This window comes from Tachysurus fulvidraco, chromosome 23, assembly GCF_022655615.1.
Source record: "Tachysurus fulvidraco isolate hzauxx_2018 chromosome 23, HZAU_PFXX_2.0, whole genome shotgun sequence".
NCBI classification, from domain to species: Eukaryota; Metazoa; Chordata; class Actinopteri; order Siluriformes; family Bagridae; genus Tachysurus; species Tachysurus fulvidraco.
The window spans coordinates 9245256-9266108 of record NC_062540.1 but is presented as its reverse complement, the minus strand read 5'-3'; the positions used below and the strand labels follow the sequence as shown (position 1 = coordinate 9266108).

The 20853-nt window shown below is 37.5% G+C and overlaps 3 protein-coding genes across 9 annotated transcripts; 1 reads left to right on the top strand and 2 right to left on the bottom strand.

The window, feature by feature from the left end:
* Positions 1-1318: 1318 nt before the first annotated feature.
* On the bottom strand, positions 1319-6634 carry sac3d1 (SAC3 domain containing 1). The gene is made up of 4 exons (XM_027144653.2): positions 6385-6634; positions 3925-4322; positions 3091-3367; positions 1319-2514 (listed from the first exon to the last, which is right to left on the bottom strand). The coding sequence occupies exons 2-4, from the start codon at positions 4276-4278 to the stop codon at positions 2051-2053; spliced, it is 1095 nt and encodes a 364-aa protein (XP_027000454.2). The 5' UTR covers positions 4279-4322; positions 6385-6634; the 3' UTR covers positions 1319-2050.
* A 2121-nt stretch (positions 6635-8755) lies between these two features.
* Positions 8756-14873, bottom strand: haus8 (HAUS augmin like complex subunit 8). 4 transcript variants are annotated; one of them, XM_027144649.2, is made up of 10 exons: positions 14718-14873; positions 13657-13718; positions 13454-13512; positions 13202-13352; positions 11772-11879; positions 11577-11677; positions 9659-9817; positions 9435-9576; positions 9054-9195; positions 8756-8938 (listed from the first exon to the last, which is right to left on the bottom strand). In XM_027144649.2, exons 1-10 carry the CDS (start codon positions 14780-14782, stop codon positions 8818-8820), a joined length of 1110 nt encoding a protein of 369 aa, XP_027000450.1. In that variant the 5' UTR covers positions 14783-14873; the 3' UTR covers positions 8756-8817. The 4 variants fall into 4 exon arrangements, with proteins under 4 accessions (XP_027000450.1, XP_027000451.1, XP_027000452.1 ...); XM_027144650.2 differs by having other exon boundaries at positions 11772-11882; positions 13223-13352; XM_027144651.2 differs by having other exon boundaries at positions 13223-13352.
* A 704-nt stretch (positions 14874-15577) lies between these two features.
* Positions 15578-19934, top strand: snx21 (sorting nexin family member 21). Of its 4 annotated transcripts, none has more exons than XM_047807394.1 (4): positions 15578-15951; positions 17086-17357; positions 17786-17943; positions 18377-19934. In XM_047807394.1, exons 2-4 carry the CDS (start codon positions 17096-17098, stop codon positions 19082-19084), a joined length of 1128 nt encoding a protein of 375 aa, XP_047663350.1. In that variant the 5' UTR covers positions 15578-15951; positions 17086-17095; the 3' UTR covers positions 19085-19934. The 4 variants fall into 4 exon arrangements, with proteins under 4 accessions (XP_047663350.1, XP_027000413.1, XP_027000415.1 ...); XM_027144612.2 differs by lacking the exon at positions 15578-15951 and adding an exon at positions 15958-16226; XM_027144614.2 differs by lacking the exon at positions 15578-15951 and adding an exon at positions 16312-16483.
* Positions 19935-20853: the final 919 nt, after the last annotated feature.

The following is a 20853-nucleotide window of genomic DNA, read 5'->3' as shown; positions in this document are numbered from 1 at the left end:
AGTGTTTCAAATAACACTGTTTACTATAATGTAAACGCAAACACTGAAAAAGACACACTATCAGCATCACATAAATTAATCGTAGCTTCTGTCTTTGTAGACACTTTATATTACCTCATGTAACTGCTGCTAAATACTGTGTTCATTCCAGTATTTCTGCACATACAATATTGTTTGAACATACAGTATGTACACTGGTCAGCGCTGATTTTGTGTATTGTCTTGTATTGTGACCAAAGGTGGAAAAGTTACTTGCAGAGGTAATTTGGTTAATGAGCTGCAAGACTGAACTGAACTGTACCGAACACAAGCACACACACACACACACACACACACACACACACACACACACACACACACACACACACACACACACACACACACACACACACACACACACACACAATCGACTGTCTGGATTGCAATGACACACCAAATACACAATCTTCCAATTTTACAGCCATGTCTACTTTGCACATGCTGTCTCACATTTCAGTCTATTACTGTTTTGCACAGTTACTTTAATATACCTTGTGTAACTGCTGCTATAATACTAATGTGCTCATTCCAGTATTTCTGCACACAAAATATTGTTTGAACATACAGTATGTACACTGGTTGGCGATGATTTTGTGTATTGTCTTGGTTTGCACGGTCTTTAGCTAGAACTAACTTACTAAGTCTTTGTCTTTGTTTTAAGTAGCACAGGGTCCTGGAGAAACATTGTCTCATTTCACTGTGTACTGCAACAGCTATATATGGTTGAAATGACATGACAATAAAAGCTTCTTGACTCTTGACTTGACTTTGACAGTTTTTGGGAAGAGGAGAGTCATGGCCTAATGGTTAGAGAGTCTGACTCCTAACCCTAAGGTTGTGAGTTCGACTCTCGGGCCGGCCATGACTGACGTGCCTTTGAGCAAGGCACCAAACCCCCCCAACTGCTCCCTGGGTGCCGCAGCATAAATGGCTGCCCACTGCTCACAGTGTTTGTGTGTTCACTGCTGTGTGTGCACGCACACTTTGGATGGGTCACCATACTTAGCCGTATGTCACGTCATGTCACTGAATCTTTAACATAGAAACTCAACTATCATGTTTTTGGGAGGTGGGGTGAACCCGGACAACCCAGAGGAAAACAACACGAACATGGAGGAAACATGCACTGACATTAATCTTGGCCCAAGATCAAACTAGAAACCAAGGAGCTAGTAGATATAGAAGACACTGCAGAAGCAATTTGAACAGAAAAGACACTTCTTTTGTTTTTGATATTTAATTAAATAATTTGAGATCAATAGAGGAATGAGATGACAGATCAGAATTTCAGCTTTTATTTTCTTATACTTACACCTAGTTGTGTTAAACAAAAGAACATATTTTGTTTGAACCCACTCATTTTTCAAGTAATCAAAAATAACGTGTTTCAAGTGGTCTGTTTTAATAACTGTTTATAGAATTAATGTGAATGTCTATTCTTGGATGCAGCCCTGGTTTTCGCCTGTGAAGACTGCATTTGTTGTTAAAAAAGATAAACCAACACCAAGACCACAAAACTGTAATTGTATAAATACAAGACAACAATTTGTGAACACCACGCCCTCCACCACAAAAAATTAAATAAATAAATAGAAGAAACTACTGGTTAAAACATTGTAACAGCTGTGAATAAATCACCAAAAAACAAGTCAGTGACATCAACAAACCAAGAAGCCAATGGGTAAAGGTATCAAAAAAACATTTTTTAAGAAGACTTAGAAAGGAGAAATATCAATCTCATACCACAAGATGAGATCTACTACTCAGCAGTAGCAATTATAAGGCCAGAATTTGCAAATAATTAGAGATACCACATAAGTTTGTAATTCTTAGGAAGGTCTAAGTCATATGAAGAAAAAATCAGAAAATTGTATTTTGCCAAAAACCATGAATAAAATTCTTTATTACTGTACACCTAAAAAAATGTAAAAACAAATTAAAAACAGTAAACTTACAGTATATAAAAAATGTAAATACCTTTGATTGAACCACCCTTTTTAAAATCACGTGTTCAGGCAATGCCATGAATGATGTTGCCAACTGAAAGGTCTTGTTGCTCATCATTCACCAATTTGTGCATTCGTTCACACTGCAGCTCTTTACAAGGGCTCTCACTAAAGGAGGCTTTAGAGAAGACAACGCAGTCCCCGCTCACTTGGAGTCCATGTGCCAGGCAAAGCTGCCCAGCCAGTGAACACTCCAGATCGAGAATGTCTGCTAACTTCTGGACGGGAAAGCGACAGTTTCGGCTGTTGTATCCATGGCTGTAGAGCAGAAGCAAATCTCTCCTGCAGGACAATAGGTGTCTATGAAGGGCACAGGCTTGTATGAAGTCCAGTTTTTGGGCCAGACGTAGGAGACGCACAGGGTTGCGCTCCATATAAGCCCAATTAATCGCCAGAGCCAACTGAACGGGAGGAGTGAGACGAATTTTGTCTGGCAGCTCAAGGGAACGCTGCAGTGTCCTTGTGGAACCTAAAAAAAAAACCCACACATAAGAATCCAACAAAACATTTGCAGATAATTCTCATGGAGGGAAGCCCCATAATAACACTTAATTTGTAATTAATTGCTCATTTGTATTTATGTAAAGCAAATTAGCCTTTTAAACAAAATTCATTTCATTAACCAATTTATCCTAGTCAGGGTCACCATAGATCTGGAGTTTATCCTGGTAAGACTTTTATGCGTCTGAAATTGCATACAATTAGAGTACATCCTAACCAATATATTCGTATTTGCCGACGTACTCCCTTCCACCATTTTTTATTCTGACAGCTCTTCCACATTGGTCCTTATGGGATAGTGAAGTGTCCATTAGTTCCACACTGCTAAATCTCAAATGAAGCAGTGGGTCATTAAGAAATATTTTGCCTAAAGTTTTACAAATATAATTTGGATATACTTGTTTTGCATTTTGTTTCGCCTACTGTATAATAGAGCCTTTTAGCACATGATCATTTGGTCTTTTTAATTGTCTCACATATCGACTGAAGTTACTAAGCTGACATTTGTCAAGATGTCAGCACAAGGAAACATTTATTCACCCACCCAGGTTGTAGAGCAGGCTGAGGGCCTGGAATTCTGCCTGATGCTCAAACTGTCCCTCGCTGTAGCATTCCAACAGCCAGCTTAGACACTCCTGCAGGTGTGTGTCATTTATATGTGGGTCGAAGAGCTGCAGAGGTGCACCACATAGTCGGTATGATGCGTAGAGATGGAAGCGCACTGTTCTCTCAAGCACCGCTACACACTCCCTGCCAGACACACGCTGGATGACCATGTCCTGCCGTACACTGCGCAAACGGTCGAACACAAAGCTGTAGACCTGTACAACATCCAGTGAAAAGACATGCATGACAAAAAAAACTTGAAAAAAATTGAACTTGACACCTGGTGAATTATTTACACAATGTACTTAAACAGAATATAATTCAGAGTTCAAATATTACGCATAAAATTGAAATTATAAGAGGCCAGTTTCTGCATTATCATTCCACATTCATCAGAAAGATGTCAACTGGTAAAGTTAAAGAGATAATGTGCTTAAACTGGAGTATAGGGAACCCCAGGAGTCTGTGAACCAACAGCCAGAGGATGTGCAATTTTCCTAATTTTGTTACAGTGCTTGAAACCACAATTATCAGTCTGCAAAAAATGACACCTGGAATCTGAAGACTCCAGTAGAGAGTACAATTTAAAATAAGGACCATCCTGGACAAAATGTTTACAAACAGGGATTAATTCCTGTAAAAGATTGTGCAGGTAACGTTGCGTAAGATGCTCCGAGTTCACTCTGACTACAATTTCTCCAATTTGCCTGGCTGCAGATTTGCTACTAACTACTATTCTTACAATGTAATAAATCTGCCCATAATTGCTAACCTCAGTCCAGGGCTGAAGTGTAGATGAGGCCGCTATCTCATCCACCAAGTAACACACTGTTTTGAACAGCACGTCTGGAGGTCGCAGGTCACAGGCTCTGGTGCTATCTTTACCAGCTGCAGGACGCGAGTACTCTTTAACAGTGCGGGAGAGATCAGCACGGGGCTTGCGATCTTTCTCTGTCCCACGTTCCATCTCAAAGCAATGCAACTGCCTCTCTGTCTCCCGCCGCCGAACCTCTGAGACAGGACACATAGTGGTACAGGTACCACAGGGAATTGAGTCTTCTGTCTTTGCTTCAGCCCCATGTCTCTCCTGACCGCTCATATTCTGAAAGCGTGACTTTCTGTGCATGGATCAAATTTCTGTTTTTGTTTCAACTGTGACAGATGTGTACACTGCAGAAAAGCAAAAGTAGAATACAACATATATTTTAATATTCATGTAGAAAACTGGAATCCTGTTTATATGCAGGTAATAGAAAATTAGACAAAGACACTTTGCATAACCATATCAAAATTCACCGGCTTAGGTAACAAATTGTTCATTCATTCATCCATCCATCCATCCATCCATCCATCCATCCATCCACAATGATGATGAATTCAAGAATACAAGGGACACTCATTTATTGCAGACACTATGCACACATCTTGAGGAGTGGAAAGAAACTAAGGATTTAAGCCAAAATGCCTGAATCCTTTCATATCACTAAAGCAGAAAAAGTGAAACAACCTTTACCTGCATTCTCAGGCCATTATACACTCACTGGCCTCTTTATTAGGTACACCTTACTAGTACTGGGTTGGACCCCCTTTTGCCTTCAGAACTGCCTTAATCCTTCATGGCATAGATTCAACAAGGTACTGGAAACATTCCTCAGAGATTTTAGTCCATATTGACATGATAGCATCACGCGGTTGAGGCAGATTTGTCGGCTGCACATCCATGATGCGAATCTCCCATTCCACCACATCCCAAAGGTGCTCTTTAGGACTGAGATCTGGTGACTGTGGAGGCCATTTGAGTACAGTGAACTCATTGTCATGTTCAAGAAACTAGTCTGAGATGATTCGCGCTTTATGACATGGTGCGTTATTCTGCTGGAAGTAGCCATCAGAAGATGGGTACACTGTGGTCATAAAGGGATGGACATGGTCAGCAACAATACTCTGGTAGGCTGTGGCATTGACACGATGCTCAATTGGTACTAATGGGCCCAAAGTGTGCCAAGAAAATATCCCCCACACCATTACTCCACCACCACCAGCCTGAACCGTTGACACAAGGCAGGATGGATCCATGCTTTCATGTTGTTCACGCCAAATTCTGACCATACCATCCGAATGTCGGAGCAGAAATCGGCAACATTTTTCCAATCTTCTATTGTCCAGTTTTGGTGATCCTGTACGAATTGTAGCCTCAGTTTCCTGTTCTTAGCTGTCAGGAGTGGCACCCGGTGTGGTCTTCTGCTGCTGTAGCCCATCCGCCTCAAGGTTCGATGTAACCCGGTGTGGTCTTCTGCTGCTGTAGCCCATTCGCCTCTGTGCGTTCAGAGATGCTCTTCTGCATAACTCGGTTGTAACGAGTGGTTATTTGAGTTACTGTTGCCTTTCTATCAGCTCGAACCAGTCTGGCCATTCTCCTCTGACCTCCGGCACCACTGGATATTTTCCCTTTTTCTGACCATTCTCTGTAAACCCTAGTGATGGTTGTGCATGACAATCCCAGTAGATCAGCAGTTTCTGAAATACTCAGACCAGCCCGTCTGGTACCAACAACCATGCCACGTTCAAAGTCACTTAAATCACCTTTCTTCCCCATTCTGACGCTCGGTTTGAACTGCAGCAGATCGTCTTGAATTTGCGTTAATGAGCAGTTGGACAGGTGTACCTAATAAAGTGGCCGGGTGAGTGTATAAGATGTACTACTTTAAGTGTACTGACTGTATGCAGATGCACTGTTTGTATGTTTTTCAGTGAAAAAGGCCCACCACAAGACCCCGACAGAAGATATTGGCAGTTGAGGGTTTATTTTCGGCACAGCGGTGACAAAGAAATAGTACTGATATATTAACACAACAGCTCTTATAAACTGCTCCTATTACATAGAGCTCTAGAAGTATTGCCAACTAGCTCACTATCTGTCTCTCTTACACACACTCACTCACTCGCGTGCCAGTTCTTATAAACTGCTCCTATTACATAGAGCTCTATAAGTATTGCCAACTAATTCACTCACACACACACACACACACTCACACTCACTCACTCTCTCTCTCTCACTCTCTCACACACACAAACACACACTCTCTCTCTCATTCACTCACACTCTACTGTTTTTTTATTGTGTGCTAAATCAAAAAAAGGTTTGTTCTTAAGTTGAAATAACTTTAGCACATAAAACACATATCCGCTTAATAAAATAAATAAACAAATAAAAAACAATTAACATACACACCTAAAGTAACCCACTCCGCGCTCCAGTTTAATACAAAACGCCACTACCTCTGGCGTGTTTACGTAAAACGCCATATCCGGGTGACCCCTGAACATTTACTGTGCAGTGTTGTGTTAACGCGGTTGGCGAAATAAGTAAATATAAGTAAGCCTGCACTAATAATGGTACACGGTCACTTAGTTGTTTATTAATGTTTTTGTTAAATGGAGTTCAAGAGTGCAAATAGCTGCATTGTGTGTTTGGCGATATTTTCACCCGGATGTTAATAAACATCATATTGTTTATAACCATAGATATATACACTAGATGTCGCCTTGGCTACGGCAGTACATTGGAACGAATGCGTCAATAGAGCCGCCATCTTGGTACAGGGGACCCCCTCTTAATGCATCAGCGTCAATGTAGGCAAAGAAATAAAATCACCATAAATCGTCATTAATGCGATTTTCTAGTTTTATTTGGTTCGTCACAACGGTCAGACATGTATTTATCTTTAGATATATATGGTTTATAACAAGCTCCTCAGTAAATAACATTATACACGTAGAATGAAATGCCAGCAAATGTTTTGATCCTTTTTTATTGTATATTAAATATATGAATATTACATCTGTACATGGATATTACACAGGTTCAGTCTCCTTTAAAATGTACTAAAATGTCTCATGTATATAATAAATACACATGATGGTTTATTGTATTCATTTTCCAAAAAATTTTGAATACAATTTAAACAAAGAAAGAATGAGCTGTACCTGTTGTTTACACTTACTTGTCATATTTCTGGAATATTTCCCCAAATATTCAGAATTTGTTTTTAATTTAATTTTTTTCTTATGAATTATATTAAATGACGCAGTTCTCCAATTTTTCTAATCACACTGCTCCTGGAGTCAAATTACAGTTTTCAAAAATGACTATTATGAAGATGATTATTATTACTATTATTATTATTATTATTATTATTATTATTATTATTATTATTATTATACATACATACAATGTACATATTTTTATACTAATCATTCTCTACACATATTGTGCCTTACACACATCTGCACCATTTCATTTGTGTATCTATATACACCTTACTGTATTTACACACATTATATATATATATATATTGCTTATTGCACTTCTTTTTAATGCCACAGCCTTATAACCTTCTACTTGTTCCTTTACAAGTGTCTGCACAATTATTTCAATGCCATGGAGAATCATTAACCTTAGAATCATTTACTTGTACTTTTCAACAATGTCCACACATCTCTGCACTGCTATAGCATTTATATTTATTTATTTACTAATCTATCTATCTATCTATCTATCTATCTATCTATCTATCTATCTATCTATCTATCTATCTATCTATCTATCATTATTGTCATCATCATCATCCATTTTGTTTATCTCCATTCAGTATTAAGGATATATGATTTAACTTTGAGAAAAAAATTAAGATGGTCTTAGGCAGTGTTGTGCTAAAAAAAATAGTAACTAGTTCACTCAAAAATTAACTCAATTACGTTATTGATTACTTACACCAAAAAGTAACGCGTTACTGTTAAAAGTAACTTTTTAGTTACTTTTTTAAAGAACGTTCTTTAATGTTCCCATTAATGCCATTTTATGCGTTATGGTCTATACAAACACAAAACCAGACATCCCATGTATCCCGGATGTTCCGGGAGTCTCCCGCATATTGGTTACAATCTGCCGGAATATAGAGCGAGCAAGCAAGAGCGCGCATGCGCGACAGAGACAAGTATTCAAGTATGTGCTCCAAACCTTGAAGAGGACGGTAGAGAGGGAGGGGTAAGTCAACCAATCAAATGTCAGTGTGTGCAGGCTATAGCCCATGTGGGCTACACTTCAGCCAAAATTAATTAATTTAAAAAAGTAACGGGTAACGCATCATATAGTAACGGTAATGGAGTTACTTTATTTTAAAAAAGTAACGTGTTAGAGTATTAGTTACTGTCAAAAGTAACGCCTTACTGCCCCACTGCTAGGTCTCTCTAACTGGTAATTGTTGTATGTAATGTTTTATACAATCAATAGGTGTACCTAATATTTTTGGTATATTTGGTATATACCAAATGGTATATTTATATTCCTAAACAAATAATAAATATTGCTTAATTATACATGCACCACTCATCTCACAAATTTTATACTGTACAAGTGAGGGGGGAAAAGAGATATTAGACTTTTTCACGTAATCTATACCAAGCCATAGCCATTAAGAATCATTAGTCTTAAGGAATTCCATGTTGAATCATATGATTGCCTAAAATCAAGAGTAAATGTTTACTGATGAGACTGCTGTAAGCAAAAGATGTCAATAAATAATCCAGACCACACAAAACAGTACTGATTTAAATGCTTTAATAATTACTCTACACATTTACAAAAAAAAAAATTAGACCAACTTTAATCTGAAAAGAGACTTTGTACTGTATTAAATCCAATCTTATCTTCCTCCAAACTCTGCTGGACCAGCACCTTTTCCTGACTCACTAGTGAGGACAGTTCTAACAGATCAGAAGATGTACTGCAAAATAAAGTAGGGGTTTGGATGAATTATAGCATGCAAAAGATCCAGTGAACAAGCATTGTTAATGTTATGTTACAGGAGATTGAGATTATTTATAGTGACATTGATATACCTCAGCAGATGCTGGTTAATCTCATGTGCTGCACTTTTTATCTCTTTAAGACATGCTGCAGTGCTTTCTCCTTCGGTGGAAACGTCTTTCATGTACTTCTCCAAGATACATTGACTCTGATTTAGACAGACAAGCGCTTTATCTAGAACATAAGAAATGGCCCAGAGTAAGATTAGGTTGTTGGACTTTGCAAATTGTGACCTGCTATTAATACATAGAACACTTTTGAAACAGAAAATACATTTTTACATACATTTTTAAAATACATTCTTCATTATCATAGACATAAATATGGATATTCTGCTGAATAAGCATAGTCTTTCCGATGAAAATTTTCAATTAAAACAGGTTTACTGTCCTTGGAAAAATCTTTTCACTTACCCAGAAACTCCTCTCTATTCTCTTCAACATGTAAGTTCTTTATAGGTAGCTCGTGCCGCGTTGTGTCTATGGCCGACGCAAACGTCTTGTACTCCTCTGTGAATTGCTGAGCGGTTTCAGCGACAGGTGTTAGCGCGACAATCTGAGAAAACACGCCATAAAGCATCACCTAAATATGAAAATACAGACACATTATTGTTTTTATTAATCTTTATAAATGTAACCTGCATGTCGAGTAAATCATTGAGCTGCTGCTGCTTTTTGAGAAGAAGACACTGCTGCTTCTTGTTCATGATTTTTGAGCGCAGCTTTTCCTCTTCTTCCATCAGAGTGAAGAGGTTTCTTTCTGCTTCTTCCTTAAGTTTGTGTGTGTTGTTTTCGATCTGGATAAAACAAAAGGTATCGACATGAGTAGCGGACTGATACGAAAGCAAAAAATATTTAAAAAGTGTACATTAGATGTACATTACCTAAACATTAGGTGTACATTACCCAAAACATTAGGTGTACTCTGGAATTGATTAGTTCATTCTGAACATATCAACATCTTAAATTATACCAGGGTGTGCACACTTATAGCTTACTGTAACTTTATGGGTGCTTTCACACCTATAGTTCGGTTCATTTGGTCCGGACCAAAACCAAAAAATGATACATTGTAGCTTTTTAGCAGTTTTGGTTCCTTTTCACACCACACTGGTCGTTCTGTTCCGCACCAGTTGAAACGAACCAAAATGCAGTCATGTGATAACATCCACATTACTCATTGGCCACATGTCTTTGAGCATATTTCCTAAACCGCTTCTCGATTGGTCAGAATAAACGTGCGGGAAATTTCAACGAAACTCCGGAAGTAAACAAAAAGAGGAAAATACAGGAATATTCAGCATACAGTACACCATGGAGAGACGACTGCGCGCTGCAATTATGTTCGTGGTTGTAATCTACTACATCGCTTGTATACAGCATTCTATGCAAAATCTTAATTTTCAGAATGAAGTGCGGATGCGGCTTGAAAATATAATTTTAATGCACTGCAAACGGCGAAGACACATCGCAAGACACTTCAGGAGGCGCCGAGCATTGCTTTTGCGAAACTGTGACATGCTTATCTTCCGAAAGTAAAGTATTGCCAACGACCCACTACTGCAGCTGGATTAGTCCAAAATGCGCAATACAGTTAGGTCTATTCGATCTCGGACCGTGTTCTCACCACAAATAAACCGTACCAGAGTTCGTTTGAAAGCGTACCGAGACCACCTCTTCAAGGAGCTTGTTTGGTGCGCACCAGAGTTCGATTGCTGCATTCTCACCTGCCCAAACGAACTGCACCACATGAGCAATCGAACTCTGGTATGATTCAACCGAACTAAACAAGGCAGGTGTGAAAGCACCCTATGTTTCCCTTAAATGTTTGACATAGATGATGGAAAACGTTCTGACATGACCTACATCTTTGTCGTCACAAAAAAGGCGGTGTATAAGAAAAGCTCGGAGGATCACCATTGACTCCAGCCACCCGTCCCACAGACTGCTCTCTCTGCTTCCCTCAGGAAGACGTCTCTGCAGCATCCGATCACGCTCTAGTCGACTGAGGGATAGCTTTTTCCCTCAGGCTATCAGACTAATTAACAGTCATAACTAACAGTCTACAGCATACTTTCATTTAACTTCAAGTTCAACACTGGACTATACACACACACTGCATTCATACTGCATTTATACACACTGGACTATACATACACACTGCATTTTATTTAATATAATAATCTGACAATAATCTCTCTTTTCCACTGAACATTTCTGTATCTGCACAGTCTGTTGCACCTTAACATATTACATTTTACAAGTACATATAGTATATAATGTGAGCACATTGCATCTTTTTCACATTTGCACATTTCACCTGGTAATGAGCATTTTGCACATTTTCACCCGTATGTAAACTGTTCTGCAATTTCTGGAGCACGCTCCCAAGAATTTCACTCGCCATGGCACATGTGTTGTGGTGATGTGACAATAAAAGTGACTTGACTTGAAACAACTGCCATTTTAACAGATATGTGAAGACTTTTTAGGTCTATTGTACATCACAATGTATTTTTTGTTTGTTTGATTATCCTCATCATCCTTGGATCTAACCTTAGCAGTGAGGAAGGCCAGCAGGAATGTTTCTAACTCCAGGTTCCTTTTTTTAGCACTGGGGTCCACTGCACTTGGTTGTGATGCTGGTGATGTATTTTCTGGGAAAACAAAAAAGCAAACTGTAAAACAAGACCACTCAGAGATATGCATTGTTTGTTCTCAATCCAGAGTCAAAAACACTTTAATTTGTACCTTTAATGACGGAGAGATCAAAGTCTGGACGCATGCAGTGACCATCCAGGACAGTTGACTGTAAGACATTTCCACCAAGACTTGATGACTCTAAAAGGCCGGGTATTACTGCTGATGGGAGTTTTAGAGTGATTAAAATCACCTAAAAACAATGACTGTAAATTCCAGATGTATTATCCAACAATAATATCACCATCAGCAATAGGTGCACATGTTAATTGTTTCTTATTTGTTTATTTATTTTATTAAGCGGATGTGTGTTTTATGTGCTAAAGTTATTTCAACTTAAGAACAAACCTTTTTTTTGATTTAGCACACAATTAAAAAACAGCAAAGTGTGTGTGTGTCAGTGGTTTAATTAAATCAAAGAATTTAACAATGAAAAACTGTAGACATTTTCCAGTTTGCACTTGCTGTCTCACATTTCAGCTGTTTGCAGTTTTGCACAATTACTTATATATCTCATATACTGTAACTGCTGCTATAATACTGTGTTCATTTCAGTATTTCTGCACACGCAATATTGATTAAACATACAGTATGTACACTGGTTGGTGCTGTTTCTGTTTATTTTCTTGAATTTTTTGTTTGTACTGTCTTTTGTCCTTCATGGTCTTGTCCTGTAGTGTTTGCACCAGGTCACACAGATGCACTTTATGTATCTAGGACTAACTTACTAAGTCCTTAGCACCATGTTCCTGGACAAAAGTCGTCTCATTTCACTGTGTACTGCGACAGCTATATCTGGCTGAAATGACAATAAAAGCTGCTTGACGTGACTTGTTTAACTGCACACCTTACAGTTCCATCTCCACCAAGAGAGACTGCAAAATCACTTTATTTCTTTTCATTTTTCCAGCTTCATTACTTCCTAATCTGCAAACTTTTCCTCAAACCAAAAGGATTCCAAAGATTCAACACCCATAATAATACATCTACAAATGCTGTAAGGTTCATCATCTCTGGCCAAGCTCAAGGAGTCTCAGCTCCAAGCAACTACATTGTGTAGCTTGTGGTTGTCTCCATTACTGCTATATTAGATTTTTCACAGAATATGAAAATGTGAATATAAATATCCTGATAATAGTGAATGAGAAAAGAAGCTCATGTTCTTGTGTTTTTTGGAACCAACAGTGAAATCTGACTGTCATCATTAACATTGGCTAGAAATAAAAATACTGCAACAACCGACAAACTCACCATGACATCATAAATATTTCATACATACATTATAAATTTCTACATTGTGGACATTTTCTAGTAACTATAGATAATATAGATAATAGATAATAAGTAACTATATTTAATAAAAACTGAGAAGCCAAAAAAAGCTATAAACAAATAAATAAATAAATGCTTGAGATAAGAAAAATAAAAGTGTGAGCATACAACTTATAAGATTTACAAGTGATAGAGGAGGAAAAACTTGCCATTTGTTTTCACAAACTTACACACGGAATTCTGATCAGGCGGAGCATGTAATGTCCGTCTCGGCGGTGTGCCAAATCTGTGTTTGTGGCCACTACCAACTTTAGGTGAAGCAGGTCTGGGTGGCACAAGGACAGACTCATTTGGTGTTTTCTAAATGAAAGAAACCAGAAAATGCAATCAAACCTTTGGCCACTTAGTATTATGCAAGATGATGCTAATGAGGAATATGAATATTTTCTCTTTTTTATTACCTTTACAACAGTCTTCTTTTCAGTCTGCATATAACGAGACTTCACAATTGTCCCTGAAGCTAAAATTAAATAGAAATATATAAATTTAAAAATAAATAAACAAATAAACAAATAAATAAATATATAGGATGGAATCATTACTACACAATAAGCAATATTGGGCAATATCTCAAATAACTTATAATGTGGTTTAATAGCTTTACGTTTGGCTTTTCTTTTTGCTCCACTGTTGTTTCCACAGCTGTCATCACTTACAGATGTCAAACTAAAACAAGAAAAAAAAAGTTACGTTTACGTTTTGTATGAAATAATGCAGACATAAAGAAAGAGAAATGTGGAAAGAAAATTAAATAAGCACAAAAATTAATTACCATAAAGAAAATTCATTTTAACACATCACAACATAATGGCAAGCTGGCAAGTTTCTGGCTCTTTATTACTTATTTTCAATCTTGCTTTTTTTGTGCAGTAGCTATTGTTTGTTTACAAGCTGCGGTTACATTCCTGTATTAAGAATCCTCAATGGCACAACAGCATTAAGTATCCTCAATAGCACAATTTATGGACTTGACTAGCGGATATTCTGCATAATCTAAGCTTTATGGAAGTGGTCTCAGGTGTCTTCAAGCATGGACAGAGCCATTCCGCTTCTTACAACAAGAGTCGTAGTTCTGTGTTATTGCCTTCGAAAAACAAAGAGATGCTCTAAAGGAAATGACTTTTTTATAGCACTTACAATGCAAGTGACAACAGAACCAAACTTATCTTGTGGAATTTCCACATTAAATGCAACTTTTGTGTATTGTCTTTTGTCTTTGTGTGTATTGTTTGTTTGCACTGTTTTTTTGTCCTGGGTCCTGCACTGTCTTTTTGTCTTGTGTCCCGCAATGTTAGTCCTTAACTCTGTTCTATGTAGCACAGGATCCTGGAGAAACGTTGTCTCATGTCACTGTGTACTGTAACAGCTATACTGTATGTGGCTGTAATGACAATAAAAGCTTCTTGACTCTTGACTAAAAGCCGAGAGTGTGTTTTAATCCATAAACAACTAGCTTTAGTGTTCGAGGACATGAGACTAGTTTTCATTAGCTTCACATAACAGTTTGTCTTGTGTTTTAGTGACTATTTAATAAAAGTTCAACAAACATCCTTCACAAGCGATTATATTTGTGTTTACTTTTGTCTCCCAACTATTATGTGTTTGACGAGAAAACACCAACAAATTCAATCCGGTTTAATAGGTAATAGAAACACTTGATCTTACTTAGAGGAGTCTTGTGAGGAAGTTTTCAGCACTTTCCGGACAGATTGCGTCTTTTTAGTTGCCATTATTCAGTTACTTTGCTTTTTCGCGGTTTCCTGCTTAGTTCTTCTTCGAACTAACTAACGTTCTAGGGCATTACTGCCACCTGTCGGCCATTAAGTGTAAACAAAACCATTGTCTGACGGTAATAACAAGAAAAGTCATTTTAGACTAATTCTATGTATCGGTTTTGTCCCAAATCTTTCAGAAAATGGGACAGATATCAGCAAAGACTGTATTTACACCAATATTCGGTTAATTCTAACGCATAATATGCTTTAATGACCACGTTGACTGCATTTACACTAACATTTTACTAAAATAACCCAAGACAGATAATTGATGAACAGTAAACAGGGAAAGCAGTTGCATTCAACAAAACATTTTATTATAGAACATATCCAGCAAATATGTGTAAATGCCTCTGAAGCTAAAATAAATGTTATGTTTAAGAGTGAATTTCCCAGCTACACTATTTACATGTTTGGCAAAACGTGGAAGATATTAGTGTCTGGGATATTAGTGATATCTGTTTGTAGTAGCTAGTTAAGTGTATCTAACGATAAACATAAAAAAAACATTGCTAATGCTGGATACATGAAATGCCAGAATTGAGTAGATTCATGAGAAGACAGCTGGATGGATGATTATGTGTGTTTATGTTATATTTCTCTTTACATCCACACAGAGTGTCAAAATAATGTGGTTAGAGTTCGGTACTGATGTGCTTTACTTGTAGTCGTGCTCTTATTTTGAAATCCGCTTTAGCAGGCTTTTTGTTCATTTGAATATAGTCTTCCATATTTCCATGTGCAAATGTGTTGCCTAAAGTTCACTCCCGAGAGATTTTTTTTTTTTTTTTTACTAAATTGTGTACATCTGGTTGTGAATGTAAAGAATTTAACTATATTTGATAGAACATATATATAAGTAGAAAGTTTTTTTATCTTTCTATTTATCTATCTTTGTTTATTCTGTTATTTGTACGTGTATAAGTAATTTAATCTTTGTAATATTTTAAAACGAATAAGCAACACAGAAAGCAGTGTGTAAGATAATATAGTGTATAATTGGCTGCCTTATTTTAGCCCCAAAGAACCCAGGAGTCTCCTGCTGAGCTCTGTGACTCCACATTATGCAAATCAGTACTTAACCATTTTAATATATGCACCTCGAGCACAGGAAATGAAGAAGCGTACGTCATTAACATTATAATAAACATTGATGTGTTGTGTTTGACACTATATGCATCTTTAATTTAGCTAAATTTGCACATACACGAGTGAATAATCTGTGCTTAAGTGTTTGTCACTGCCCTCGGACGTGTCCGCCTACTGAATGGGGCAATGTGGAAGAACTCCTGAAATCCAGCACTTCCAGCTCCGCCATATGCCTGTTGGTCTTTCTTGACTTCTGTCAAATTCGACATGAATGAGTTTAAGCTGTGTGTTTTTGTGACCTGCATCTCTGGTAATTTATTTCGATTTCCTTCTAAACATAGCTGTAATGAGATACAGGATTAATTTAAACTCCTGTCATCTGTTTTTAGCTTGCTAGCTATTTATTAGCAGGCGATTGGTATCCATAGCGATTTCCATATTCATGGGAAAAATAGCATGTTAATTAAAGTCCAAGTTCTGTTTGCTGTTAACAGTCTTAAAGCTTAGATTGAATTGTCTGTTGAAACGTGTTTGTCTTGGGTATTTTTCTGTGCCTGGAATCTACTAGTAAGCTAGCTGAGGTGTTTAACACTAGTGTTTTCAAGCGACATGCTGTTTTTTTTTACTTTATATATATATAATATCAGGTGTGAACGATGAGTCTAGTTTATACACACGCTATAGAATGATTGTGTTGGTTTAAGCCTTCCCCAAAAATACTAATATTTTTCTACCTTGGAGCTAAATTTCTGTCAGCAGCAACAAGTGGGCTGTAGCTTGAACCGCAAAGTTTTTCCATAGAGTTGATTTATTCTATTCTAAATTCACTCCCCAAACTTAAAACTAGTTGCCTGGTTCAGTTGTTGTTTTTTTAAGTCTCGTGTTCTTACTGCTGTCTATGAATTAAACATAAACGCAGCTCGTTTTCTTCCATGGTTTGTTCTCTGGTTTCACAGATCATGGAATATCAGCAAAGGGTACAGCTTTCACTCTTTCCATTGCAACCCATGCAGGCTGTTAGAGAGCTACTATTTTTTTCTATCTACTATTTTTTTATCTATTTATTTCTATTTTTAAATTGTTTTTTGAAGGCGAGATATGACATTTGAGAATTTTGGAGTTTTTCAGATTTGCATTGGCTCTCATATTCACAGTGATATATTTTCCAGTACTGTCCTGATGGCCACCAAGCTGCTGGACAGACTTCGTCGCTCGCTGTTCAAAGAAGGAGAGCTTCAGGTGGACGCAGATGACACTGATGACTTTCCAGAAAGCTCGGAACTTGAGGATGACACTGACAGTATTTCAGCCAGGCTTAGTGGGACACTCTGCTTTGACGGTGATGGTGTTCTGGATTCAGAAGAGGCAGCCGAAACATCTGGCCCAGACAGTGATTCAGACTGCTTCACAGAGTCCATAGATAACGCATGCAGCAGCACAGGTTTGTCTTAAATACTTACATTTATTTACTTTCTGCTTACATAGCTGTAGACTATTACATTAAAATTATTGCATAACTACTGCTAGTTTCTGTAACTGCATTTGAATTGGTTGCGTGCTTAAGGGGAAAGTAAATTCTGTAAATTGTGGTTTACGGTGAGTCTGTGGGTTGGTGAGTTGTCTGGAAATTTGAAGCAGTCACACATGCTTGCTTCCATGAACTTTATAAAAACTTGCTTCTAAGCAGTAATGTGAAGTAAGGAATTCTGCTGGTCAGTCAGCATTATGAGAAAAAAACTTGTTAATAGATGGACAGAAATATCAGAAGGCAGTTACTTTCACTTCTTGATTTTACAAAAAAAGAGTTGCGGAAACTGTCAGTTCTCTTGATGTTTCCCATTTCCATTGAATTTCTGTTGGACTTTTCAGATATAAGCCCCACTGGCCCGTCTCTGAAGGGCTCCAGCATGCTCACCCGACAGCTACAGGAGAGCTGGAGAAATCTGCGTGCTCGCTGTGTGTTGGAAAAGCTTCTTTTTGAAGTGACTGATGCTAGCGTAGTGCAAGAGGCAAACTCCAAATATGTGGTAAGCAGCAGTATTATTTATCTGTACAGCTTGATATAATCGGATGTAATTACATAGCCTCTTTAATAGGGCTATTTTAAGATGCATTGTCATAATCCATTGGCAGCGGTCAGGGTTGTGACAGTCAGGGTTAATGGCTTAGGAAAATATAGATCTGAACACAGAAACATAGGATTAGAAAGAGTTTACACTTTTGGTAACCTGTTTACACAAGTTGTCATTATGAAGTTACAGATCACATCTGAAACAAACCAGTTAGGGCAAAGCAGAAGATAGATAAACAGTAGTCAAAAAGGAAGTCTGTGACATTATCCTTCCTCTTTGAACTGCTCTTTATATATATATATTTATAAGGTGGGTGTTACGTCTAGGCATACAGTGGCTATGTACATGTTTGTGAAATTAATGCATATGAGTCATGTCTTTCAAACAGCTTTACACAATTCATATCATCCTGTCTGGCACATTTGACAAAGCCCCTGCAGTCATTGCACGTCGCTACTCTGATTTTGAGCGGCTTCACCATCTCCTGCGCAGGCATCACAGAGAAGCAATGGAAGGAGTCCACTTTCCACGCAAGAAGCTGCGCCGAAATTTTGCAGCCGAAACCATTGGCAAGAGGAGCCGTTCTTTCGAACAGTATCTCTCTCACCTGCACTCGCTCACTGAGGTGCGAGCTTCACCTGCTTTCCTGGAGTTCTTTTACCTGGGCGAGCTGCGCAGAGGGCTGATGCTGGTGTGTTCTGGTCGCTACGAGGAAGCGCTGAGCACTCTTGTTAACGCACTGCACCTCCAGGAGAAACTGGACTCACCACACAAAATTCACCAACTCTTCACACACTCTGCGGTGGCGAGTTGCTACCAAGAGCTAGAGAGGCTGAGCGAGGCACAGGAGCACTGTGAGCAAGCTCTCAACAAACTGGTTCCCTTGATAGACCTGCAAAAGTCACCACAAAAACTCCACCCATTGCTTGTGCCACTTCTGCAGACCAATGTCCGGCTGTGCTGGAAGATTTCCAAGGACAAGCGACGCTGGGAGGCGCTACTGCTTGAGATCCAAGCGCTCGGTATTGATGTTGAGAATCAGCCTGATTTGAAGGAGTGTATAGTTAAAGAGAACCTTTTGGAAAGTGAGGGATAGTTCAGGTCAAACTCATGTAGGGCATTTTAACACTGATGGTGGCGACAGTCAGAATGCAAACTGAGGGATTCATTAATTTGCAGAGAATAATCACTATTTTTTATCATGTTCTGCACACTAGTAAATAGTCACTACATTCGTCTGAGTTTATGCAGTGAATTAGAAATTGAAATGGTTCAAGCACAGCCTTAGTAGAAATCTATTTATATGGAGTATGATATTTTTATATTGTACCGAAATGTTATTGGGTGCAAAATAAAGTGCAGTACAATGTTACATGAATGCACACAATTCAACTGCAATAAGGGAAATATGTCCATAGAGAACTTTAATATTTACTGAATGTTTTTTTTCCGTTTTTACTCACTAATTTCCTACAAATTTCTATACTAACTATAATTGAGCTATTACTTCACAGAAATATACACTTTATTGTTTAATGCTTCAAACTTTAGATGTTTTGTGGATTTTTCTTCATTATTGAGATAAAAATGAATTTATGGTAGTATTAGCTCTAAATTTATTGGCAGTTGCATTTCTGTAGTGAATCCTTGCAGTCTATACTTAATTCATGTGGTTAAAGAACTGTTGGCTGACATTTTTTGCAATATTTTATATACAGTAGATGTTTTTAAACAAATATTTCAATTAGCTGGCACATATGCACTATATTATCCTCACCACAAAGAACATTTTGTTTTATTTATTAGTATTTTTGGCTGTAAATGTTTAAAGCAAAAAGGGAAACAGTCAAATTCATGCACTCCTTTTTCAGCCACTTTTAGTTTATATAAGACATGTGAATGAATTCCTTTTCTATTTTCATCTAATAAAATACATTTCATATGAACATGTGTAATAGCTCTTTGTACACAGTCTTTAACATCTGCCTCTATGTACTGTATACACAGCCGTTGATCGAAAACGCACTGAAACAACCTTTCACCATAGTATTTGAGGAGATCAGTAGGGGTCAGTAAAGACAGAATGAGTGGGATTTGCTGGAATATTGGGATGGAGGATAGATCAGTTTTGGTTTCAGACTGCAGACTAAATGCAAATTTCACCTTTATTTATTTTTCATTCATTCATTAGATTTTATTTTCAGCAGGTCTGAAAATATAGATAGAGGCACTGATAGAGCTAGTGTTCTGCAGAGACAGATCCAATTTTTTTTATATGTAGGCCTGCCTTACTATAGACTAATCAGGTTTAAGTAGAACAGTTCAGGTTTGCTCAATGCTAGACAACTTATAGACAGTATAACACGAAGCTAGAGGTAAAAGTCACTATTAAACTATCACTAGTCACTATTTTATATGTATATATATATATATATATATATATATATATATATATATATATATATATATATAATTCTGTTTAGGATTTCATGCGGTTCAGACCATTTATTATCATAGTTTGGGTGTGGATTCTAAAGCCGGTGCTGTCTGGTTTGGACAGAATATTTCTAACTGGATTCAACTTTCATGCCTGATTAAAAACGAAGATTGGCTTTAGTTGTGTGTGGGTTGACTTTGGTTGCAGAAACATTTTTTAATTTTCAATATCTGCAAAACAAATGTTGACGTGTTACTTTTATAACTAACAGCATATTCAATAAAATTCAAATATCCATCTTAATCTTTGTTAAATAAATGGTGATATTCTTTTAAAATGCAAATAGTTAAACGTTATTTAAGACTATAGTATATGTTTAATTTATTTATTTTTTTAAAAAACATTTTTATATGCTACTCTATTACATA